A 26,535-nucleotide genomic window follows, 5' to 3' on the forward strand; every position below is an offset into this window, starting at 1 on the left:
AAGAGTAACTCAGAAATTGATCCCTGGTCCGCTCCAGGATCGACAATAGCGTTGAAGAAACCCACCTTCTCTCGAAATTTGATCCAAGCCTGTGCAAGGCAAAGTGCAAAGATTTGATTGAAGACGACTTCTTCCAGGTGGTTGGCTCCCTTTGCGGATCTCAATGGCTTGTCATGCCGCGCCAGCTCATGAGAAAAGAGGTTTAGGATTGAACAACTGAAAGTCGTAAAAAATTGTCTATGCCTATACTCCACTTCCGTTCTTCAGAACGACGTGCTGCTCTCCGACAGACTTTCATGACGCAGAGAAGGCAGCGCTGTTCTTTTGCATTGAAATCGTTTTTTTTTTTTTTTTTTTTTTTTTTTTTACTAAAAAACACAGCCCTACTAATAATCAGGGAAGAGGACAACTGAAATGACGCTGGACAACAAGACAAAGGGGAGTAGGGGCGATGTGCCGATGTGGTTGGCGAGGCTCATCCGACCGGAGGTCTCGGAATCATAGCCTACGACCAGGCATCGTTAGGAATGCAGCTAGGGAGGGAGGGAGATCAAGTGAGAAAGAGAGAGAGAGAGAGAGAGAGAGAGAGAGAGAGAGAGAGAGAGAGAGAGAGAGAGAGAGAGAGAGAGAGAGAGAGAGAGAGAGAGAGAGAGAGAGAGAGAGAGAGAGAGAGAGAGAGAGAGAAGAGGGAGAGAGAGAGGGGGGGAGAGGGAGAGAGAGAGAGAGAGAGAGAGAGAGAGAGAGAGAGAGAGAGAGAGAGAGAGAGAGAGAGAGAGAGAGAGAGAGAGAGAGAGAGAGAGAGAGAGAGAGAGAGAGAGAGAGAGAGAGAGAGAGAGAGAGAGAGAGAGAGAGGGAGAGAGAGAGGGAGAGAGAGAGAGAGAGAGAGAGAGAGAGAGAGAGAGAGAGAGAGAGAGAGAGAGAGAGAGAGAGAGAGAGAGAGAGAGAGAGAGAGAGAGAGAGAGAGAGAGAGAGAGAGAGAGAGAGAGAGAGAGAGAGAGAGAGAGAGAGAGAGAGAGAGAGAGAGAGAGAGAGAGAGAGAGAGAGAGAGAGAGAGAGAGAGAGAGAGAAATAAATAAATAAAATAAAACAAGAAAGAGATGAGAAGAGAAATAAGACAAGAAAGAGATGAGAAGAGAAATAAAATAAAACAAGAAAGAGATGAGAAGAGAAATAAATATAAAACAAGAAAGAGATGATGGACGAGGGTAGTTGCTCATTGACGGGTGGCATAGCCTCACAGGGAGTCCGTAGCCCAAAGCCAATTCTTTTGACGCAAGTGGCGATGGACCTTCGTCTTGAAGGATTGGAGAGACTTCAACTGGGGCATCGGATCCGGAAACATGTCTTGCGGAAGCCTGTTCCATTCATCCACTACACCATATGGGAACGAACGCTGGAGAAAGTTGGGGGCCGTAGGGAGGAGCACTGCTTGTAGCTGATGCTGGTGGCGGACACGGAGCTGCGACCTTGTCCGCGGGACGAGGCTAGCTTCCTGGCGAGGCGGCACGAGCGCAGAGAGATCTGGATGGTCTTGAAGGCACATTAGCTTGTACATGTACGTGAGAGCGTACACTTGGCGGCGGGCAGCTAGGCTCTGCAGCAAGGCGTCAGGACCAATGATAGCAAGGTCCTTCCGCTGTACTCGGTCGAGACTTTGCAGGTGAGAGTTGGCTGTGCCCATCCATGTCAATGGTGCGTATTCGAGTACAGGGTGTACGAAGCCTCTGTACGTTGTCAAGCGTCCTTCACGACCAAGGAAACTTGATGCTCGACGCAGAAATCCTAGTCGGGCTACGGCACGAAGAGAAACATTGCGGAGGTGGCGTCTGAAGGTGAGTTTGCTGTCGAAGGTCACTCCCAGAAGCTTCAGCTCGTCCCCACAGGGAATATCATGGGCTCCGAGCGTTAGGTCTGGGAGTGGCCAGGGGTTGCGGTGGTGGCCAATATGCAGCAGCTGCGACTTTGTCGGCTCAAAGCGAATTCGCCATTGTTCTCCCCAGCTACTCAATCGATCCAGGCTAGATTGCATGTCTGCAATACTGCCAGCAGAGTCATGTCTGGATCGTATGATGGTGTACAGCGTGGTGTCATCTGCGTACACACCCATTCGTGTTGATGGGGAAAGACAGGTCTCAGCATCGTTGACATACATCAAGAATAAGGTGGGTCCCAGGATGCTGCCTTGGGGTACGCCAGCTTTAATCTGGAATTGAGCAGATTCCTGTCCATTGACGATTGCGCTTAGTGTGCGATTCCGCAAATAGTCCCGTAGCCACTGCAGCAGGCTACCGCCAATACCGAGAGTGGCCGCTTTGTGTAGGACGCCGGGGTGCGACACGCGGTCAAACGCACCAGCAATGTCGACAGCCAGGACGTGGGCACAGCCACCAGAACCAGCTGCCAGCGACCAATCATGCCCAAGCACTGCTAGTAGGTCCGCTGTTCCAAGGCCACTGCGAAATCCGTACTGCTTGGTTGACAAGAGATGATGTTTTTCAAGGTGATTCACAATTTGACAGTTCACAATACGCTCCATCACTTTGGAGATGATGGGGAGGAGGGAGACTGGGCGGTAATTCTTAGGGTTGGATAGGCTGCCCTTCTTGTAGACTGGCACAACTCGAGCACTCTTCCAGGCCTCTGGCTGGACACCCTTACGGAAGCACAGGGCGAAGAGAGACGTGAGAGGCGATGCAAGTTCATGGGAGCACTCTTTGAGCACTCGGGCAGGGATGTTGTCCGGACCGGACGCCTTGCCAACGTCGAGCTGGTTCAGGAGGCGTTTCACTGTTTGCAGGCGGAAGTGGATTCGGCTAAGTGGGGTGACCCCGGGTTGGCGAACATGAGGGAGATCCCCCGGGCCCAAGTCATCATCTCCAAGGCTACATTTATTGGCGAAGTAGCGACCAAGGCAGTTCGCTTTGGCAGCATTCATACGGAGTTGGTGACCAGCGTCATCTACCAAGCATGGTATAGACGAGCCATGACTGGCGCCAGCAGCAGATTTGAGCACCGACCACCATTGCTTGTCTTTCAGTCCTCCGCGTGACAGTTTCCGACGAACTCTCAGTTCCCAGGATGTGCGAGCTCGCACATTCGCGAGGATAGCATCTTCTACTGAGCGCATGAAGCAAGCCTTGTGGGCTTCGCTGAAAATATTGTGTCTCCAGGCCTTCCATGCCTTGTCTTTAGTGTTCAATGCTGTGGTGCACTCAGGAGTCCACCATTTGGGGTCTGCTGGGCAAGTAACAAGCTGCTTGACGGGGATAAATTTCTGCATGCCACTGGAGATGACGTCACTTAGCTTCCTGCAGGACTCTTCAGGGTCGTCAGTCACAATGGTGGACCAGTCAGTAGTGCGATAGAAGGCCCGCAGGCGCCCCCAGTCTGCCTGATTGTAGCGCCAGACAGTCCTGGAGGTAGCTTGCTCAGCATCAGGGGTGAGGTAAAAGTCGGCAAGAACAACCCCATGGTCAGGGCGACCAAGTGGCGCTTTGACAGTGGTGTCGATAGGAACGGGCATGTTGGATAGGATGAGGTCCAGGGTGTTCAGACCCCTAGTCGGCTGCAAGACATGCTGGTGGAGTTGATGCTCAGCACACAATTCTTCTAAGGCCTCTCCTGCTACAGTTGTTTTGCTGCTGCAGAGCCAAGTCTCGTGATGGACATTAAAATCCCCAGCTAGCACTATGTGAGTGCCGTGAGTGCGGGCCACGTCTAGTGCAGGTCCAAGATACTCAATCAGACAGGTGTCGTTGTCCGCACAGGATCCAGGCCGATACAAGGCACCGATAACAACAGATTGTTGCGTGGAAAGACTCACGGCGAGCCAGAGGACTTCGTGGTCATCAGTGGGAATCTGGTCGAGGTGCACTACTGGGAGGCCGGACTTCACCCATACAGCAATGCCGCCACCAAATGCATCCCGGTCACGTCGGATGGGAGGCGAGTATCCTGGAAATATTGTCTCAGAGGCTACGGTCTGGGCCGAGAACTTCGTTTCTGTGATAACCGCTATGTCGACGTTATCGTTGAGCAGTGCATGCTGCAGCTCTCCCAGCTTGTTGGTGAGGCCAAATGCATTGGTCACCAGCCAGCGGAGCGGCGGAGCTCCACTGATCATTGCGGGGTGCCAGCAGATGCCGTGCTGTCGCTGTCAGCGCTGTCAGCACCATCCAGTGTAGGGTCACCTCTCGCAGCGCCGGCAGGGGGTTGTCGATTGGGCTTCGGGCGGTCTCAGTACTCCCATGGCCGGGCGTATAGAGGCCTTGGCCAGAAGTCCGGAGTTGTCACGAGGCTCAGGTCTGTGGCATCTATACAAATCCTAGCTGACACCTTTCCCGTCTGCGTTGTGTGGATGCTGCTGTTGTGAACACTGGCCGTTGATCCCACTGCCTCAGCGCGCCGCTTCACGAAAGTTTTGATGCTCTCTTCAGAGCAGTTTGTACCTAGGTTGCCCACAAAGATTACTGTTTTCTTGGCCCTGGGGGGTTCCTGTGCAACTTATTGCCAGCTGTCGTCAGCAATGATGTCCAGGGTCTGGGGCTCGTTGTCGTCGTCCTCCAGCTCCAAGTTGCGCTGGCCAGCATGCTGCACGTCGCCCTCATCAGTCGTGGCCTGCGTGGCATCCTGGGACTGGTCCCGCGTGGCATCCTGGGCCTGGCCCTTGCGCGTACGGGTACGCCGTCAACTCTGCGGAGTACGAGTTCTCTGGGGTTCGTCAGCTGTGGCAGGCCGAGGAGAAGCAATGGCGGACTCCCTGAGGGCGACAACCTCCTCGTTCAGCCCTGCAATTTGCCTCGATAAGTCGTCAATTCTGTTATTCAGTCGTTCTTCGCGGTCTGCGGACTCCGTTACCAATGCTGCTAACGTCTTCATCACATCTACTACCGACGACTCGATCCCGGGGAGGGAGCACAACAGCTTTACCTCGGAATCCGCCAGTCCACGAACGGCAGATTTAGTTGGAGGCATGGCGGAGGTGACCCAACGCTATCAGATGCCTACCTAGTTTTCTACTACTACTACAAACTAATACCTACAGTTTTTTTATGGTCCGTATGGAACACACTACAGATTGACAGTAGATCTACTGTCGGCCGTCGAAGATTGAATAGCGTTTCAGGACAACTGCAGCGATTAAAAACTGCTTCACTAGAACTTAGTAGAAGATGAAAATAATGTCCAATGACTTCATGTCGATCCAGTGTTTTGGGGAAATGAACTGATTTCGTTGTTCATGACCACCTATGGCACTTGTGCCAGTGGTAGTGATACTTATCCACTCACCCCCACTGTAAGGCGCTGCATCTGCCGCTAGGGTTCACCGGGTGTTAGCGGCAGTCGTGAGTACCCTTCTGGAACGGACACGATAATTTCCTTTATTTTTTTATTTTTTTATGTTCGTTGTTGCAAATAAAATATGCAAAAATAATCAGCACGCAATTTCGAGCATTTTGACATACACATCAGTACATTGGAATTCATTTTGTATAATTAGAAGTTCCGGATAATTCTAATATAGTGCCTGGCAATTTGAGGTTCGAATTAGACGGAGTCTACCTGTACTTCGACATACTAGCAGCTAATAAATGTATTGGATGGAACATAATATTGTACCGCCTGCACCTGCTCAGGTGAAAGATTCTGGCGTGATGGCGTCTCTCAAGAATATGCCAATCTTGCATATCTTGTACGCAACGGGAGTGAGGCCAATTAAAACAAAATAGACACAACACCCTGGGGCAAAGATCTGCCCACACTGCAGTGTTGAGGAGGCAGTAGATTGAAAATTGCTCCTTCATGCAAGGATTCCAATTTGGTGAGGGTTTGTGGAACACATGAGTTGTTTTTTCTCGATAGTACATTGTAAGCACAGACCATAATCATCATGGTTCATGACATCCTATTATACTGTCCCTGCAGCGAGCGCTGGCACACATCGATTTTTTCTGCCCAGGCAGCATGGTGCAACGGAGTGTTGCCATGCTGGAAGCAGTTACTTTTACAGTGTAATGCAGAACAGGATCAGTATGGTTCATGACACTCTAAATCCGGTTCTTTACCGTATTCTTGATGTTACAGTCCGCCCCTGCTGCGAGCAACGCTTGACACACCTCGAGTTTACCTCTCTGGGCGGCATAGTGCACCGGACTGTAGCCACGCTGGATGCACACGCAAGAAACAATAGTACAAGAAACAGTTCTCAATGAGTTTGAGACACAACTCGATTCTACCTCTCATGGCGGCATAGTGCAACGGAGTGTTGCCATGCTGGAAGCACATGCAAGAAACAACAGTACGGGAAAAAAGTTCTTGGGAAGTCTGAGTGTAGATCACAATCACAATTGTAAATCAAAGCAAAATAATGCAGAGTGGAATTCAACAATTGGTTGATATGGCACTACTTGTCTGGTACTGCCGTGGACATGGAAACCCGGTGGCACGTCTAGCGGCCCCTGGGCGCTGTCCATGCAGCCTTGATTTGGTATGCGTAGTCTACGGTACAACAGATGCAGTGCACTGGTCGCATCGGATCAACATGTGCACTGCATGCAACGCTCTGTACTCACTGAAAGCGCCGTTCCCGGTCGTTCCACTGGATTTCCATGTCCAAGACAGTATTTTCATTGCATGATTGCCATTAGTGTACAAGCATACATGTATGACATATTTTCTTATCAGTGTGTTGTTATACAAATTGGATCAACGCCCAGGATGTGGTAGGAATGTGGCTAGACATGCACATATGCAAGTGCAGTAATGTAATCGGAACTGGTCCAGGGTGACAGCTTTGCACTTTATTAGTTCGGATTTCAACACTCACAACCGTACTTGCTCACTGTTTGGGTTTGAGTGCATACTTTCAGAGCGTGGTGAAGGTAAGTTACGTAATGAAGGCAGAGAGCCGCGCACTGACCCATAACCACAGTTGCATACTCTTGTTTAGGCACTCTTCCTACTATCCACGAGGATGGAGTCTGTGCTGCCCTAGTCTGCAGCAATGTAAGATACAATATACATGTAGCTCGGAACACTTTTCTGTTTCCAGCTCATGCTCCAGAAGTTCTCGTGTATGCTCCTCCGGAAGTCGTTCCGAGTTTTTGTACTTCGACATACTAGCCCCTCATATGTGTAATGGATGGAACATAATAATTATTGTTCTGTCGGGACCTGCTGAGGTGAAAGATTCTGGCATGATGGCGTCTCTCTACACTGTACCAAGCAATGGGAGCGTGACCGATTTTGAGAACAATAGACACAACAAACTGGGGCAAAGACTTGCACACATTGATGGGGTGAGGAGGCAGTAGATGAGAATTTTCGGGTTAGGACAGGATTCCACTCGGACAAAGGTCAAGGAACAGACGATTGTTTGCACGTTAATTGTACAGTGCAAACACAGAACATGATCATCCTGGTTCATGACACTCAATGTCACTGTGCTTTACCTCATTCTTGATGTTGCAATCCGCCCCTGCAGCGAGCAGCGCTTGACACACATCGAGTTTACCTATACTGGCGGCATCGTGCAACGGAGTGTCGCCACGCTGGATGCACACACAAGAAACAACAGTACAGGAAAAAGTTCTTAATGAGTTAGATTGTGGATCACAGTCACAGTTGTAGATCAAAGCAAAACAATTCAGCTGGGAAAAGTGCAAAGATTTGATTGAAGACGAGCTCGGGTTTGTGTGACTCCTCGTCACAGATCTACTCACACGATTAGTACTGTACATGTATTATGAACTGTTAAAAAAAAAACAAAAAACAAAATTGGCCTTGGCTCCAATTTGGTGCGGGAGGGCCCGGGAATCATTAATTTTTTTGGTCTCGCCTGACACCCTATTATACTGTCCTTGACCGCATTCTTGATGTTACAGCCCGCCCCTGCAGCGAGCAGCGCTGGAACACATCGATTTTTTTCTGCCCAGGCCGCATGGTGCAACGGAGTGTTGCCATGCTGGAAGCAGTTTATTTTACAGAGTAAAGCAGAACAGGATCAGCATGGTTCATGGCACTCTAAATCCGGTTCTTTACCGTATTCTTGATGTTACAGTCCACCCCTGCAGTGAGCAGTGCTTGAAACACCTCGATTCCACCCCAGACGGCTTTGTGCAACGGAGTTTCGCCATCCTGGAAGCACAGGCAAGAAACAACAGTCCAGGAAAAGGCTCTTGATAAGTCTTGTCGTAGATCACAATCACAATTGTAAATCAAAGCAAAACAATGCAGAGTGTAATTCAACAGTTTATTCATATGGTACTACTTGTCTGGTACTGCCGTGGACAAGGAAATCCGGTCGCACGTCTAGCGGACCCTAGGCGCTGTCCATGCAGCCTTGATTCGGTACTCGTATGCGTAGTCTACGGTACAACAGATGCAGTGCACTGGTTGCATCGGATCAACATGTGCACTGCATGCAACGCTCTGTACTCACTGAAAGCGCCGTTCCCGGTCGTTCCACTGGATTTCCATGTCCAAGACAGTATTTTCATTGCATGATTGCCATTAGTGTACAAGCATACATGTATGACATATTTTCTTATCAGTGTGTTGTGATACAACTTGGATCAACGCCCAGGATGTGGTAGGAATGCGGCTAGACGTGCACATATGCAAGTGCAGTGATGTAATCGGAACTTGTCCAGGGTGACAGCTTTGCACTTTATTAGTTCGGATTTCAACACTCACAACCGTACTTGCTCACTGTTTGGGTTTGAGTGCATACTTTCAGAGCTTGGTGAAGGTAAGTTACGTAATAAAGCCAGAGAGCCGCGCTGTCGCGAACCATGGACATACCCTTTACATAAACCACTCGAAGCAGACCATATTTTCCTTAGTGCCCAATTTTCTTGTGAATCAAGACTGAACTGAATATTTACAAGGGGAGAGCGATAATATAGGTGAGTCGGAGTGTATGCCTGTAGCAGTAGTGTGCCGTGAAAGTGTCTTGCGTACAGCGTCAGCAGAAATATACAAGCGATAAATATACAAACGCATCGAAATAAGCTCCCAAGGAGTAGCGAAGAATCAAAGAGAAGCAAGAAGAGCACCAAGTTGTGGAACTAAAACAGCTCCACGTGCATGTAGCTGAAAAGGTGACACATAAAGATACGCACGGTGCAACGAGTCCAACTGTGAGCATGAAAATGGATAGTGAAGGCCATCAAAGATGCCGATAGTCGTACACACAGTCCGTGTTGGATGTCGGTGCGTGTGCAAGCCAAGGTGCATGGGTTCAAACTGAATCAAAGGGTGCCCGGAACGGAAACATTAGAAATGCAACGAAGTGCAAGGTGAGAAAAAGGGTGCCCAGAATTGAACCTTAGATATACAAACGAGTGCAAGATGAGAAAAAGGGTGTCACAAAGGGATGCGAGTGATTGAACGTACAGATCATGCACTGAACAAGGATACATGTATACGTAGACCTACGTAGCTGTGAATTCTTGGATATACATGCATTGTGCTCGTGACTACGAATAAATCCGATCGCATTCGCGACACGCGCACTGACCCATAACCACAGTTGCATACTCTTGTTTATGCACTCTTGCTACTATCCACGAGGAGGGAGTCTGTGCTGCACTAGCCTGCAGCAATGTAAGATACAATATACATGTAGCTCGGAATACCTTTCTGTTTCCAGCTCATGCTCCAGAAGTTCTCCTGTATGCTCCTCCTGAAGTCGTTCCGAGTTTTTGTACTTCGACATACTAGCCCCTCATACGTGTAATAGATGGAACATAATTGTACGCGTGGAGACGCTTTCCACCGCACATCAGAAACCGAAACGACAACTTGCTCGTCTTCTCAAGAACTCTCAACAACGAAGACACTAGAGAGGTTCCGGGGTACGATTTTCCGTGCCAAAATCCGTATGGGCGCTACGGATTTTTTCCAGGCCTGCTCCATACGATTTTTCGGCACGAGAATCCGTGTAGACTGGCTTTCATACGAACCATGCTTCGTATGGAGATTTTGCGTCATCGGGTGCAGAAAGATTTTTCGCGTACAAATTTGGTACGAGAAACATCGATTTTTCGCGGGAAGTTTTGATTTCGGTACAAATTTTAAAAATAAAAAGGCATAGCGCGGGAATGTGACGTGTTTGCGATCGTAACCTAGTGACGGCAAACACATAAGTTCCGTACCCCGGAACTTTTCACTGCTCGAAAACGACGTATAAAAAATCCGTAGAGCCTCCACGGATTTTGGCACGAAAAATCGTACTCCGGAACCTCCCTACTGGCGCACGCAAAGCTACGTGGCACACAGCGCTCCAAAGAAGAAATGCGTAGATCACGTGCATGCATATGAGAAAAACAATGATGTCACGCTGCCATGACGATACACAAGCTGTACTGGCACGGAGTGGACAAAAATAATGGAAAATCAAGAAAAGTCAGAAAATAATACAAACAGTGAAATTCGAAAGTAGAAGTCAAAGGAAGTTCAAAGAACAAGGAAAACGAAGATCTGTGCTGATAGGAACTCAAAGCAATTTCAACCATGTCCTGTCAGAGAGTGTTAGCACCCACAGGGTGAAGGCAAGCCTTGTCAGAGCAGAACCTACACTAGGACGGACTAGAGCTGCAGAACGGACTTTCTGAAGGAATGCAAAGATAAGTAACAATTCAAATTCGAGATAATCAACTTAGAAACAACACCAGCTGTTTTGTAACCTGTAAACTGCTTGTAACAATCAGTGATGTACTAGTACCTAACTCCTAGTAAACGCTTTGACTGTGCTCTCGGAAGAACGAAGGATTAACAAAATATAAAATAAACACAGTAGATAAATAATAGTGACACTCGTGAATTCTACAATATCTGAAGTCTTCTGCACAGTACATGAAGAACACACAGATCGCACAGGGAATACACAGAGAACAGAGCGCGCACAGATCGCACAGAGAACGCACAGAAAACACACAGAACGCACACCACCGCATACTGTCTTCAGAACAATAATAATTATTGTTCTGTCGGGACCTGCTGAGGTGAAAGATTCTGGCATGATGGCGTCACTCAACACTATACCAAGCAATGGGAGCGTGACCGATTTTGAGAACAATAGACACAACAAACTGGGGCAAAGACCTGCACACATTGATGGGGTGAGGAGGCAGTAGATGAGAATTTTCGGGTTAGGACAGGATTCCACTCGGATAAAGGTCAAGGAACAGACGATTGTTTGCACGTTAATTGTACAGTGCAAACACAGAACATGATCATCCTGGTTCATGACACTCAATGTCACTGTGCTTTACCTCATTCTTGATGTTGCAATCCGCCCCTCCAGCGAGCAGCGCTTGACACACATGGAGTTTACCTATACTGGCGGCATCGTGCAACGGAGTGTCGCCACGCTGGATGCACACGCAAGAAACAACAGTAGAGGAAAAAGTTCTTAATGAGTTAGATTGTGGATCACAGTCACAGTTGTAGATCAAAGCAAAACAATTCAGCTGGGAAAAGTGCAAAGATTTGATTGAAGACGAGCTCGGGTTTGTGTGACTCCTCATCACAGATCTACTCACACGATTAGTACTGTACATGTATTATGAACTGTTCAAAAAAAAAAAAAAAAAAATTGGCCTTGGCTCCAATTTGGTGCGGGAGGGCCCGGGAATCATTAATTTTTTTGGTCTCGCCTGACACCCTATTATATTGTCCTTGACCGCATTCTTGATGTTACAGCCCGCCCCTGCAGCGAGCAGCGCTGGCACACATCGATTTTTTTCTGCCCAGGCCGCATGGTGCAACGGAGTGTTGCCATGCTGGAAGCAGTTTATTTTACAGAGTAAAGCAGAACAGGATCAGCATGGTTCATAGGACTCTAAATCCGGTTCTTTACCGTATTCTTGATGTTACAGTCCGCTACTGCAGCGAGCAGTGCTTGAAACACCTCGATTCCACCCCAGACGGCTTTGTGCAACGGAGTTTCGCCATCCTGTTACAGCCCGCCCCTGCAGCGAGCAGCGCTGGCACACATCGATTTTTTCTGCCCAGGCCGCATGGTGCAATGGAGTGTTGCCATGCTGGAAGCAGTTAATTTTACAGAGTAAAGCAGAACAGGATCAGCATGGTTCATGGCACTCTAAATCCGGTTCTTTACCGTATTCTTGATGTTACAGTCCACCCCTGCAGTGAGCAGTGCTTGAAACACCTCGAGTCTACCCCTGACGGCTTTGTGCAACGGAGTGTCGCCATCCTGGAAGCACATGCAAGAAACAACAGTACAGGAAAAGCTCTTGATAAGTCTTGTCGTGGATCACAATCACAATTGTAAATCAAAGCAAAACAATGCAGAGTGGAATACAACAGTTTGTTCATATGGTACTACTTGTCTGGTACTGCCGTGGACAAGGAAATCCGGTCGCACGTCTAGCGGCCCCTGGGCGCTGCCCATGCAGCCTTGATTCGGTATGCGTAGTCTACGGTACACACATGCAGTGCGCTGGTCATATCGGATCAACATGTGCACTGCATGCAACGTTCTGTACACACTGAGGGCGCCGGTCCCGGTCATTCTCCTGGATTTCCATGTCCAAGACAAGACAGTATTTTCATTGCATGATTGCCATTAGTGTACAGACATACATGTATGTCATATTTTCTGATCATTGTGTCGCTTTACAAATTGGATCAATGCCCAGGATATGGAACGAATGCGATCAGACATACACATATGCAAGTGCGGAGTTGTAATAGATGACTTTCACAAAGATCCGAGCCGCGAGTGAGACGGGGCAAGTGCACCCTGTGCACCCAGGCTACACTGTGGGCACCCTACACCGTCTGTAGACTAGTGTAGTGTACTTTTTTTGTCAGCATCAGGGAGTCGTATAGACCATACGACTCCCTGGTCAGCATGAATGAACGGTGCACGGCATGTACATGTACATGATCAGTACCGTCACTGTCTTCAGCAGCTCATGAGTCATGCATGTGCACTTGTAGGGTTAGTGGAAGCAGATATTGTACTACTCCCTGAGTGGAAGTACATGACTGTATTATTATGTGAAGAGAAGCCAGGCGTCCAAACCAACCCAAAATACTCTTGCCTTATTCTTCGGTGAAATAGTTATAAAAAATTGTCTTACTAAACAACAGTGAGCATAGAAGCAACCTCGATGCACCCAATAATATGGCATCCGGGAACAGCAAGTGTTGCACGAGGATCCCAAGAACATGTCAAGTTCCATGCTACCGGCCGCCATCAAAAGAACGAAGGATAACTGTGCTAGCCTAGTTCATATTCAATGTAACGCTAACGGTACGGGATATAGGAGCCTGTTAGGAAGGCGTGGGTGAGCTGTAAAATCTTGTACGGTTCGCACAGCACAACATACATGCAGCAGTTAATAGACACCCTTAGCAAACAACGGTAACGCTATTTTTTACGGTACTCGTACCTTGATCACCCAAATAGCGTTGAAGCTGCAGCGTATAAACGTTATGGGGGCTGATTTATCGTTGTGACCAACGGTACGTGTTTTAGCCAAATATTGCATAGTCCGTACGCATTTCACCTTGTATCGCGTATATGGTGAACAAAATGGTTGTACCGCACGAAATCGAAGCTATTCTCGTGGCAACAGCGTACTAAAAATAGCGTGCATCTTGCTAAAGGTCGAACCCAAATCACGGTATTTTCCCCCTTACGATAATACCGTTACAACATAACGTTGTTTGCTAAGGGTGTCTATTAATAATAATAATCTTTATTTCAGGATTACCCAAAGGCTAACGCCTATCTGGAAGATCTCCTATTATTTTGATTGCGACGGTTAACGTTGATGGACGAGAGTCATAAAGCACAGTCCATGGGGGTTGGCGTTTCTGGGCTTCCTTTCCGAAAGGAAAGTTTTATTTCTTCTCAAAAAAAAGCAGAATCATGCTGATTATACCAGTCTGTTATGAAGACAAGGAAGCAGCCATGGACATTGTGCCATACTAAAGGAACGACAGGTAAAAGATAAAGCACTTCATCTGAAAACTCAAGGACTATCCATAAATACAGCAAATGATAATCCTAGCCTGGTAATGCCCAACTCCGTCATGTGAGCCATTCGGTGAGTTATCATGGGAAGCATAATGTTCGAAATGCTGAAATTTGAACAGTTGCAGTTGTGTTCGTCGCCACACAATGCCATCGCCAGTTCACATTTGAAATGTAGCCATTTTTACGCTTGTGTCCCTGTACACGGCATGGAAGGCTGAGCAGATTCAACTCTTCCATCGCTTCCTGATCTGTACAGTAGTGCGGTTGCGTTCCCGTTCCTGACACATCGGTCTCCGCTAACCAGCATCATGAGCACAATGGTTCCCGCCGCTCTTTCCGTATCGTCCCCGCGCGCCCCATCAAAATGTGAATTACTGTAGGCAACGGAGCCAGTGTATGATGAAGGCGAATGCACTGTTTGATGATGCTCCAACAAATCCTTTCTAAGACTGAGACCCAGCCGGAGCCGCATCGTCGTCATTACCAGCTAATCATGGGGAGGTATAATGTGACTTTCCACCACTCCCTGATTCAATCATAGTTTGCGAGCCTGCGCCAAACTGCTTTCTCACTAGAGCCAGGCATTGGATACATAATGGCTTCAGTAAGGTTTACAATGCTATGTCTCTGGCCTAAGTCCAAGTCTAGATACAGCTGCTCAGAGTCGGGGCTGATGAAGTGCTCATATCGGAACAAGTGAGACTTCAACAGTAGCTAGTACTGTACACATCAGGCCTGAGGACTTCGCAGCGTTTCTCCAGCACACTTGTTCTCTCCTTCAACTCAGATACTACTTGAAGTACTACTAAAGGCCATCTGGCTCTCACACTCAGTCCTGCCACCCCTCATTTTCGTGGTTTGGGCTTCCACTCTTGACTCGGCAGGTTCCTGGCCTCTCCGCAGTCTGTCCTCAGGAGACTGGGGTCGCTCTGGAGCTAGTGCAGCCGAATCGAAGGGAGTCGAGTTCTTTCTCAGACGTCCACAAACTTTCGTTGTGCTTGACTTCACTTCCACCGCGGGAAAGTAGTCACACTTCAGGACCACGACGTGCTTGTTGCAGCCTACACCAATGATACTAAAATAATATTCCCTCATTTTTTCTGCCTCCCGGCCGGCCGGCTCGAAAAGGAACGTATGGAATGGGAGCCTCAGTTCCATCTCTCGTCTGCTAGTGCATTCAGGAGCGTAGCAGCGCTTCGGCATGACGATACAAGCCAAATCAAAACAACTCTACTCTCTAGCCAAAAAAACTAGCTCAGTGTTCGTCAGGCAAAAAGCGAAACTTCGAAAGTCACGAACTCAAAAGGTAGGGAAGTCAGAGTCAGAAGGTCCACTTGCCCCGTCTCGAACCCAGACAATCTTTGTGCAAGTCATCTATTGGAACATGTCCAGGGTGTCAGTTTTGCACTTTGGTACCGATTTTCAGTGATCACAACTGTACTTGGTGACAGCCTTAATCTGATCCCTCCAGGATGATTCAGGAGAAATTTTGGGATTTGTGTTTTGCCGTTTTCAAAAACCAAATTGTAACTCTTCATCCCGGGTCTGTAATTTTTATCGCTTTCGTAATCCAGGTTCAGTGAAACCCAGCCAAATTCACACGGCCGCGGATTCATAGTATATTCCTGGTACGGTACTACTTATGATCTTCAGAAAAGTTGATGCGGGCCAAAGGAAGCGGATTTCCCTACACAGTCTCGGAATTTAAAGGCACTCACAATGTCTGGGACCTGTTGACATAGATTGGCGCAAGAAACGACGGGAGTAACAAAGTGCACAGACATTTTAGCTTCCCATGCCTCTGTGCTTTGCTCGTGCACCCAAACCCAATGTGTGGGTTCATGCAATCCTGTAGGCAGGGCTGCAATGCACGAGGTCCTGTATGCACAAGCTGCTATCCAAGAGGACAGGGCCTGTGCTGTACTAGCCCGCAGGACTGCATGATAGCTCGGAACGCTTTTCCGTTTCCAGCTCATGTGCCGGAAGTTCTCCTGTCTACTCCTTCTCAAGTTCCTGTGAGTTCTTGTACTTTGACATGCTAGCAGTTCATACGTGTAATGGATGGAACATAAATATTGTTCCATCTGCACCTGTTCAGGTGAAAGTTTCTGGCGTGACGGCGTCTCTGATGAAAAACCCCAATCTTGTATGCAATGGCAATGTCGCCTATTTTACGAGAAATAGACACAACACCCTGGGGTAAAGATCTGCGCACATCACAGTGGTGAGGAGCTGCATTCGATAACAAATTGTCCCGTCATGACAGGATTCCAATTGGGTAAAGGTCAGGGGAATACATGATTTATTCTTTCTAAAATGTACAGTGTAAGCACAGAACATGATCATCCTAGTTCATGACACTTTACTGTTCCTTACCCCATCGGCGTGGTTCAGGGGGACCCGATGTCTCCGGCCATGTTCATTGTCTACGCAGAAGGTGCGATGAGGCAGGTGAGAGCAGCCTGCACCTCCCCTTCATGCCTGCCTACTCATTTCTCACAGTATGCAGATGACACCACAATACATGACACTGATCGTGATGCTGTGGTGGCCGCTGCAGCGAAATGTGAGCCAATTTTCGCCCAGGATGACCTGAGATTAAATCTAACAAAAACTCAATTTGTAACTCCTTCCAAGGATGATGACGCATGGAGAAAGACGAAACTACTTGGAAGTCTCTTGGGATCTGGAAGTGACATCGAGAACCGTATCAATGCCGCTAACCGAGCGTTTGGCACTATAGCCTGGAAGAGACACACTTTATTATCTAGAATGCTTATGTTCACCACTCTTATCCTTCCGGTTCTACTATACAACTGTGGCCTGTGGACCTTGACAGCAGCACTCGGCAACAGGCTCGACACGTGGCATCGCCGCAAACTACGATCCATTCTCGGCGTAGTGTATCCCCAAAAAATATCGAATAAAAACTTATACAAGCTGTCCAACCAATTGCCTATCACCAGAACATGCAGGGAACGGCGCTTGTTATGGTTCGGCCATGTAATCAGAGAAGGCAGTGACTCGACATCCTACAAAGCTCTAAGACTTTCAATCGACACCAAAGACATCAAGAAGCCCAGGGGACGCCCCGTCACCAGATGGATCGACAACATCAAGAATGACTTAAAGATAATAAACGTTTCCATTGCCGAAGCGGAAGCTATTTCCCAAGACAGGGAAGCTTGGCTCGGCATTGTGAATCAATGTACTAACTTATCATGCTAAAAAAATATCTGCGCTTACTTGAATATCCTTTTGGTAAATAACATTCTGTACTTAGTATTATATTCCTCATGCCTAGGCTCATGGTGGAATCGAGGTAGTTTTTCCCTGCAATAACAGAATGAAGAAGGTGTGTATGTCATGTGTTTCTCGTTTTCTCTAACTCTTTTGCCGACAGATGCGTTAGCCCCATGGGTGATCTCACCCATGGAGTACATGCGAGCTGTTATTATTATTATTATTATTACCCCATCTCTGATGTTGCAGTCTGCCCCTGCTGCGAGAAGCGCTTCACACACCTCGATTCTACCTCTGAAGACGGCCTCGTGCAACGGAGTGTTGCCAAGCTGGAAGCACAGGCAAGAAACAACAGTACACGAAAACGTTCTCAATGAGTCTGATTTTAGATCACAAACACAATTGTAAATCAAAGCAAAACAATGCAGAGTGGAATTCAACAATTGGTTGATATGGTACTACTTGTCTGGTACTGCCGTGGACAAGGAAATCCGGTCGCACGTCTAGCGGCCCCTGGGCGCTGCCCATGCAGCCTTGATTCGGTACGCGTAGTCTAAGGTGCACACATGCAGTGAGCTGGTCGCATCGGATCCACATGTGCACTGCATGCAACGTTCTGTACACACTGAGAGCACCGTTCCCAGTCATTCAATTGGATTTCCATGTCGACGACAGTGTTTACATTGCATGATTGCCATTGGTGTCAAAATCCGCTCCAACGTGCCCTGGTAGTGCTATTCTACACTCAGAGACAAGTTCTTTCGATTTGCAGTCGCACTCAACGCACAGCAATGATTCAAACTCCAGCAGGTTTTTTTAGCGCTCATGTTAGTGTATATTACGCGTGGGCTGTGCACTGGGGAAACGTGATCAAACACCTCGTCAACTTTACGGCTAGCATGAAGTGGGTCACAGTCACACGCTTGAAATTTGACATTCACCCGTTTCCCGAATTTCGAGCTTCGTCGCTTGTGTACTTTACTCCCGCTATTTCGAATTATACAGCTTTGGAAAGCTGCATTCAATAGCTTTCCAATGGGCCGTCATTTGTTGAATTTGAAGTAGGGAGGCCGAAGTTATAGCTATTTGTACCGTGATCTATGCTCGTTTCTTTATGCTCCGTGTGAGTGACGAGTTACCTCATCCTCGGCAATTCTGGGTGATTATTTCAGGACGAGTTATCTTGTCCTTGGCACTGAATGGGTAAACTAACCAACTTCCATTCGTGGATACAAATTGTGTTCAGGTCACGATATGACTCATTTCTGCTGCAATTGCATGAATTTTGAGTATTTCACACAATTTGAGCAAGATTGCATCCCCTACTGTGCTGCGTTCCTCTTTTTGGAGAATGTACCAATTCTGTTACCCCGTGGTTAATAGTCTTGGCAACCATTTCCAAAATATCAAAGGACCACAGTGGCCAGAAACCTGGAGTTTCAGGTCTTGCCATTGGCCCTACTTTCGGTATTTACATGCAAAGTACCATAAGAAAAGCCTAGTAGCTCTAAACAATGCGCAAGCAAGACGACCTGAGCCGAAAGAGTGTGTAAGCCAAGCTCAGTAGATGTAACTTAGTGCACACACAGAAGCAGGATATGTGTACGGAAGTGTACATAACAAAGCTGGCGGGAAACTTCCAAGCACCGATGCAATAACTGGGAGGATCCTCGCGCCAATGTGTTCGATGGAAACCGGCGGAGAATAGCTTGGAAAAGTGCCGGGGTCACGAGACCCTGCAATATTGAGAAACGTCCCATTCCGCCAAACCTTCTCTTGAGTATGAACGCCCCGCCCCCTAACAGTGGAGTAACGTGATACTTATAGTTTGCTGAGTGACAGAGAAAGTTCACTAGGCATTATATTATTATTAGATATGCTCACAGCAGAAAAGTACTGCTAGTAACTTTATTGTTGTGGTCCTGTACCAACTTAAATCCTCTAACAGGAACGGCGGAACTGACCCAGTTGGTCAGACTACAGACGGACCAACTGTTTGGGCACCAATGCATGGCTGCTGCCGAGGATGTCATGTGTTTCCACTATTTCATACAGAAAGTAGCAAAGAGTACGGTATGGCTGGATCGACCAAAAACTGACTCTGCTCATCCTGGCTACTCTTCAGGGAAATATTTGGTCGTGATTAGTTAGCATCAGAGCTAATGATCCATACATGATATCTTCCTGTGCTACTTTACCCCGTCACGGCTACGGCAGTTGACGTCGGCTCCACTTTCCAGAAGTGCAGCGATCTTCTTCAGATCATCTTGTCGTGATGCAGATAGAAGATCGTCAGACATCTACAAGGGAAAAGGAAATCATCGAAAGTACAGAACAATTTTCAAACCACTTGCATGATCCATATTGTAGTAACGTTATCACATGACTTCTTCAGCTCTTTGCATCCTCTCGTTTCAATTAAAGATGCACTACCAGTTCCTACCAGTTCCTACAATGCCCATTCTGAACTATACATACTCAAGATTATCTTGATCATCATGCTGTTGGTCATAATGGATGCGTTATGTTCTTATAATACATAATTCTGAATTAAGAAAGGGTTTGCTCCCCACACTGGAGCTCACTCTTTTCCATCGCTTTGACTTGACACTGGACCGACTCACGACTGACATCCAGAGCACATGAGAAGTCCATCGAACCTTCCAGCTCTGTGTGAAGGCAATATCACTCCTTCTTCTACCTGATAATCGTTCTCTCAGACTTACTTTTACGTTGTGTTCGAACTGACTGTGAATTTTTTCCTTTATTTTCTTTCTTGCCATGTGCCAGCTGCTGAACTGGTCAGTTGTAGTAGTCCCTTTGTTTGGAGTGTGCAGTAAAGAGAGAACAGTCACTCACCTTCGTGCTTTGCTCTGGTGGTAGCCAAGTCTTCCTGGGCATCTTTGCAGGGCTCATCATTACCTCTTCCTCCTCATCCTGCAGCTCAAATGAACTTTGCATCAGCTCTGTTGTCAGCCTCTCAATCTGTATGAAGCCAATCAATTGTTATGTGCAACAAAGAGGATTTGCTAGGGTAGAGGATGTCCGAGAAATACATCTTTTATGTTATTATGGGTGATCTTTATACACATCCTAGGGGTATAGCCTTGGGCGTTACCAGGCGTACAGATTTTGCAAATCCTTGTTTTCAAGTTGAAAATGATGAAAATGATGCTAAGTACTTCTGTTTTCCATTTTGACCTCTACGACCTCTACATAGTCTAAGGGCACCTTTTGTAGTTGGCGTGTACGAGGTGTTCACCACTGTGTGCGCCACTGCGTGCAGGTCATGCCACTGACGTTTACATGTTGTGCAAACATTCAAATAGTCTTCTTCCTGAACTCTTTTTCTTTGCCATATGAACAACTTTTGCTCGGTATGTGGCGGTTGGGGAGCGGCAGAAGAGCTCTATCGTTGCGAGTGAATGTGGAATAAAACGCTTGACGACAATTCACCAACTGAGAAAACTCCTTACTGTACTGAGCTGAAACCAACCGGTGTTATAGCCTAAGCATATGATTGATTTTTCCAGGCCAGTGTCCCGCCATAGATTTTGGCCTTGTCAGTAGAAGGTAACAGGAGGGTTTGAGAACAAAGTTGACCCGGAAGTGACCTTGTCATGTTTTTGACAGGCTGTGGTTTGACCCTGTCAATTTGTGGTTTGACCTTGATTACTTTACCGTGACATCCGTCAAATAGTGTTACCAGATCACGTGTAACACCCGTGTACTGCGATCTACCTGTGTTACCATAACTTTTGAAGAAAGTGTGACTTTAACTTTGAAAAGTGTGACTGTAACTTTGAAAAGTGTTTGTTGTGCTGTTACAATAATTTTTTGAAACTGTATCCACGAAATGTCTTTTATTTTTATTACAAACTCTGTTTTATCATTATTTTGTTAAACTGTGTGCGTGCAACAAACTCTGTTTTCCCTCTGGAGTGTCACGGCGAGCACCACCACCAAACCTGATACTCCACGAGCAAAGCAATGCATCACCGTTGTAAACATGCTCGACTCTGCATGAAGCAGCAGCAGGTTAGTGTAACAAACTCTGCTTTCTCTCTGGAGTATCACGGTGAGCACCACCACCACCACCACCACCACCACCAAACCTGATACTCCACGAGCAAAGCAATCCATCACCGTTGTAATCCTGCTCGACTCTGCATGAAGCAACAGGTTAGCCGGCAATGACAAATTGAAGAGAGGTACCACTGCGAAGAAGACGATCACTTGCGCGCTACTCGAAGAGAGGTACATGTACTCAGGATGTAGCCCTGTGAAGAAGACGATCACCTGCGATACATCTGAAATGAATGAATGATGCGATGCATCAGCTAGCCGTCTAGCGTCGTGTTTGAGTAAAGGTGAAGTGATGTGCGCTCAAGTGCATGGATCTACGCTAACTATTCACGGTCTGCGAGTACTTGTCATGCACAAACTTGTCGGACAGGTAGAACAATGCCGAAGACAAGGTGTCAAGTCTGTCCGTGTAGTTACTTTTTAAAAGTGCTTGACTGTGTTGTACATGTACATGTAAGGGCTTAGAGGTTTTCGGTGGAAGCATACAGAATTGAAAGAGCGTTTGTACTAGTTTGAGAACAAATGTGCACGGAGGTATTGTCTCAAGCTGTTTGTGGACAATTGCCTCACCTCGTGATGGAAAAAATGCAAGCACATGCATACTGAGGCCACGAGCGCTCACCTCGTGATGAAGAAAATGCCTTCGCCTGCACCGCCTCCGAACGAGGAAAAGTGTTGGCACAACCATCAGGTTGTGAATGAAGGACAGTACGTGTGTACGACTTGTGGACTGGTGCTGGGTAACGTCTTAATGGCCGAAGTGAACGTCTTCGATCGTTGTGTACTCCCGAGATCGTACGCCGCTCGTGAACGTCTGAGTGCTGTGGACAAGCATCTGATTAGATTCATGGAGCGCACGGGAGTGCAGGTGCAGCTTCACGGTGTTCAAGAGCGGCTGCAGTTCATGAAGAAGGACAGCGGCTATAAAAGTCTGAACTATGCCATCGCTCTGAGCTGCATCTGTCATGAGGATAAAGCAGCCTGTTAGGCACTGAGATCTTATCTACCGAAAAGCAACGTGTCATGGGCACGGTCCAGTCGACTCGTCAGCTGCATGCCTAGACAGTTTTCTGACATTTGGCTGCGGCATCTCTTGATCAATGCCAAGCCCTTGACACGCCGTCAGTCCTCCAGATTGAATGAAAACCTTGACAAGTTCTGTAGGGAGCAGAACGACGCAATGAGACTCCTGATCGAGTCTTACGGCTGTGGCAGTGACAGGCATGTTGACTCGCTACCGGACGATCTGCGATGTGCTCTTTATAGATTTTCCTGCGCCGCGATCAAGCCCCGTGCGATCGCGAAAAGGAGGAAGAAGACTGGTGCTGTTCCATCCACGTCTCCTTGATCACATCGAGATATTATAAGATCACGATGATCGTTTGTCCGGTACTCATTTGTTCTTTTACAGTTTAGTGAACAACCTATACTTTCTGTCCGCCTCATCATGAACGCTATGGACATCGGTATTTGGATGCTGCTGAGCAAGCACGATGAGAGTAGTTGCGTGCTCCGATCGCTGCTGCATTGTGTGGCTCTGAAAGGCCTGTGCCCCGTCGAAGACCTCCAGACGGTGGCAAAAGATGAGCGTCTGGAGGTGATCTGGAGACTGGCTCGTAACCTTGCCAGGGATCGCAGGGTCGACTTGATTGCCGCGACGCAAGTGCTGCTTTCTGAGCAAGTGTTGGCGGATGGAGGCGCACTGCTGCCGCACTACCTGGAACGGATATTCGCAATCATGGGCGAGCGTTGGATTGACGATGCAAGGAGTCGTTCAAACATCTGAGATCTCTCTCTGCGATTCACGCAAGGCGGATGAATGGAGGTAACAGCGCCAGCAGCAGCAGCAGCAGCAGTACCAGCAGCACCGTCACCAGCACCAGCAGCACCGTCACCAGCAGCAGCGTCACCACCGACACAAGCGTCAACAGCGGTGTCAGTGTCTGCGCTGACACTGATGATGTCTCCCATCCCGGCAGAGATGATGACGATGCTGATGATGATACTCCTGTCAACCCCGACGACTTGTTTGAGCTTCTCCGTCGAAAGGGTGTATACCCATACGAGTACATGGATTGTACGATGAGGTTTGGAGATACGTCGCTCCCTCCAAAGGAGAAGTTCTTCTCTGCGCTATCGGAGAAGCATATCAGCGACAGCGACTACGAGCATGCTCAGCGGGTATGGACAGCCTTCCAGTGTCGGACAATGGGAGACTACCACGACCTGTATCTCGACACGGACGTGAATCTCCTCGCGGATGTATTCGAGACCTTCCGAGCCACGGCGATAGGTACCTACGGTCTCGACCCAGCGCATTATTACACCCTGCCGGGTTTCGCCTGGGATGCACTGCTGAAGTTCACTGGTATCTCTCTATCTCTTCTGAGCTGCGTGGACATGCACCTGTTTATCGAGCGTGGTCTGCGAGGCGGGGTATCGATGGCCTCTCATCGTCATGCCAAGGCCAATAACAGGTATGCTCGCATGCAAGCGTATAAGTAACTCTGTTCGGTTTTATATTGCAATTATACATGTATAAATACTTGTGGTGTAAATACTTGCGAGCTCATAAATAACACACACCTACTAATTACTATGTGTGTGTGTGTGTGTGCGTGCGCGTGTGTGCGTGTGCGCGCGCGTGTGTGTGTGTGTGTGTGTGTGTGCGCACGCGTATGCTCTACTGTATTAGATACATGGCTACACACGATGCAGGCAAGCGGACGATCTGTACGAGGATATGATGAGCACCATCGACGAGTATGACACGAGCAACTACCCGTCTGAAAACCCGCTTTACAGCCAGCAGAACAAGAAAACCGTCGGGAAGTTTAAGGACGAACTGGGCGGACGTCTGATGACTGGGTTTGTGGCGCTTCGCTCTAAGATGTATGCCTATGACGGTGAGGAGAGCGGACAGCGTGCAAAAGGCGTTAAAAGAAGTGTGACAAAGCAGTTCACCCTGAGCGACTATGAGCGATGTCTGACACACCGGACCGTCTCTGCTCATCCGATGACAGCTATTCGGAGTCATGCTCACCGCGTCTACACCGAGACTATGACCAAAACGTCTCTATCTCCTTTTGATAGCAAGCGCTACATCCTGCCTGATGGTGTATCTACGCTGGCATACGGTCACCATCGCATTGCACAGTCAGACGTGCAGTAGCAGCAGCAGCAGCATCAGTTTCTCCACAGTGAAACGTTATACATATCATTCATTATTGGTATGATGATAAACAATTACGGAATATGCATTACATTGTTCAGTTGATGGGATTTATCGGAGTGAAGTGATGATGATCGTACTAGTACTAGTATGCATGTTGACATGTCTGTACAAGTGATTTTTTATTCATGATGATGATGATGATGATGGTGAATATAAGACTCAGAGTTTTTCAAATTGATCCTTGGTGATCCATGAGTTGAATTTGTCCGGGTAGCCTTTCCACTTGACCAGAAACCGTCCGCGCTGCCTGCGCAGGACTTTGTCCACGCGAAACTGTGTTTGCACGGTCCTCTGCAACTGCTGTTCGTAGAAGCTCCCAAGAATGGGTTCATTCATGAGATCTCTTATGCCATAGGTGACGGGCTGGGTTGGCAGCACACGGTCGATAAGGAACACCTCCTCGGTCCAGTTTGGCGTGTAGCCCTTTTCGAAATGACGCTTGCTCACTGCTATTTTTACCTCATCATCTACGCTGTAGCGAGGGTCTGCACGTGGTCGATGCGTTTGGGGGTGATCCTGTACGAACGGTGCATTTCTTTTCAATGAAGCTTCCGTGGGTGTCATACGGATGCTGCGATGCTTGCTGTTGTTGTAGTCGTGCACCAGTCTGGGCAGTACATCTATGTACACGTTGGTCGATTTAGCGGTAAAGTGCTGCCACATGCGCGACTTGAGCGTTCTGTTGAACCGCTCCACGACAACGGCCTTGCCCTCGTTGTGCGTACTGTACATGTCGATATCCCGCTCCGCCAGCCATCGTTTGAGCACTGCATTGTAAAACTCGGTTCCCTCATCGACCCATAGTTTTCGGGGCGAGCGTCCGCTGCCACTCGTGATTCTTTGAAAAGCGTCTCTCACGCTGGCACCGGTTTTCCTCTTCAGAGGTATCACCCACGCATATCTGCTGAACAAATCAATCACGGTGAGCAAGTGTCGAATCTCCTCGTTGTACTTCGCATAGGCCTGCATGTCGACTAGATCCGCACTCCAAATACTGTCAAGCTCATGCACAATCACTGGTCTGCGGGGAAAGTGCACGCGTCGAGGTCTGTGCAGATCGCGTGCCAGACGATCCGTCCAGCTATCGCGAGTGCTGCTGCTGGTGCTGCTAGCGCCGCCGACTGAGATCTCGTGAGCGACGTCTTTTTCCAGAATCTTGCGATCGTTGTGAAGCGTGTCGCTGTCGAAGAGCTTTGACAGTGCATGTAGAGTTTTCTCGATGCCACCCTCGGAAAAGAGACGTCCGACAAAAACTGCATAATACCCGCACACCGCAGTCGTTGTGTCCTGTAGCACCTGAGTGTTGGTGCAGAGCGTGCAATCGGAATAGGCTTCTGCAAAGTAGCGCTCCAGACCGGGCTCGTGATAGTCCTGCTCCATACGAGCGAGCGTGCGACCAAAGCTGTCAAAGATCAGCACGCGATTCTTCTCTCGACATACCGTCAGCCAGTGATGTCCACCCTGAGGTGGATCGTACAGTGGTAAAACGTTATCCGTGTTGGCAACACAAAACTCGCCATCGCGCAGATCGGCCAGCAAATCGTAGCTGCACACACCTACAAATCCGTTCACGTGCCGCAGACGATCCTCGACGTCTTCGTTGCTCAGCGGTTCATCCATTCTGCTGAGCGTGTGGACTGCGCGTGTGTGTGTGTGTGTGTGTGTGTGTGCGGTGAACCTCATACTCTATAGAGAATTTCCTCTGAGAATTGCATAAACCTTTCGAATGGAGTGGTTGTTGTTTTTCAGCACGCCAATCACAAAGTCTTTGTCGGTGGTGAGAACCCTGTGCAAGCCGTGCATGAAGTGATCCGGGTTCATGAGCTGCGCTTCCACCGTGCTTGCGTACGTCTGTGACATCTCTTCCAGGCCTCTGAACTTGTTACCTGCCGAGCCGGGGACGGTGAGCGAGAGCTGCAGGATGGTGGCCAGTTTGGTTCGAAATCCCGAGAAACCT

The 26,535-nt window shown here is 48.1% G+C and overlaps 2 protein-coding genes across 2 annotated transcripts in view; both read right to left on the bottom strand.

Moving 5' to 3' along the window:
• Positions 1 to 4,503: 4,503 nt before the first annotated feature.
• Positions 4,504 to 7,941, bottom strand: LOC135829259 (actin-binding protein Smlt3054-like). The gene is made up of 4 exons (XM_065341662.1): positions 7,882 to 7,941; positions 7,452 to 7,550; positions 6,066 to 6,164; positions 4,504 to 4,665 (listed from the first exon to the last, which is right to left on the bottom strand). The coding sequence occupies exons 1-4, from the start codon at positions 7,939 to 7,941 to the stop codon at positions 4,504 to 4,506; spliced, it is 420 nt and encodes a 139-aa protein (XP_065197734.1).
• Positions 7,940 to 26,535, bottom strand: part of LOC135829740 (uncharacterized) — a 39,241-nt gene continuing 20,645 nt past the window's right edge. Inside the window, exons 6-10 of the mRNA XM_065342130.1 lie at positions 20,117 to 20,242; positions 19,456 to 19,557; positions 11,864 to 11,959; positions 11,277 to 11,375; positions 7,940 to 8,136 (exon numbers count right to left, since the gene is read on the bottom strand). Of these exons, the coding sequence (XP_065198202.1) occupies positions 8,023 to 8,136; positions 11,277 to 11,375; positions 11,864 to 11,959; positions 19,456 to 19,557; positions 20,117 to 20,242 (537 nt within the window). The 3' untranslated portion in view covers positions 7,940 to 8,022. The remainder of the gene's footprint in view (positions 8,137 to 11,276; positions 11,376 to 11,863; positions 11,960 to 19,455; positions 19,558 to 20,116; positions 20,243 to 26,535) is intronic.

Source organism: Sycon ciliatum, chromosome 13, assembly GCF_964019385.1.
Source record: "Sycon ciliatum chromosome 13, ocSycCili1.1, whole genome shotgun sequence".
In the NCBI taxonomy this organism is placed as follows: Eukaryota; Metazoa; Porifera; class Calcarea; order Leucosolenida; family Sycettidae; genus Sycon; species Sycon ciliatum.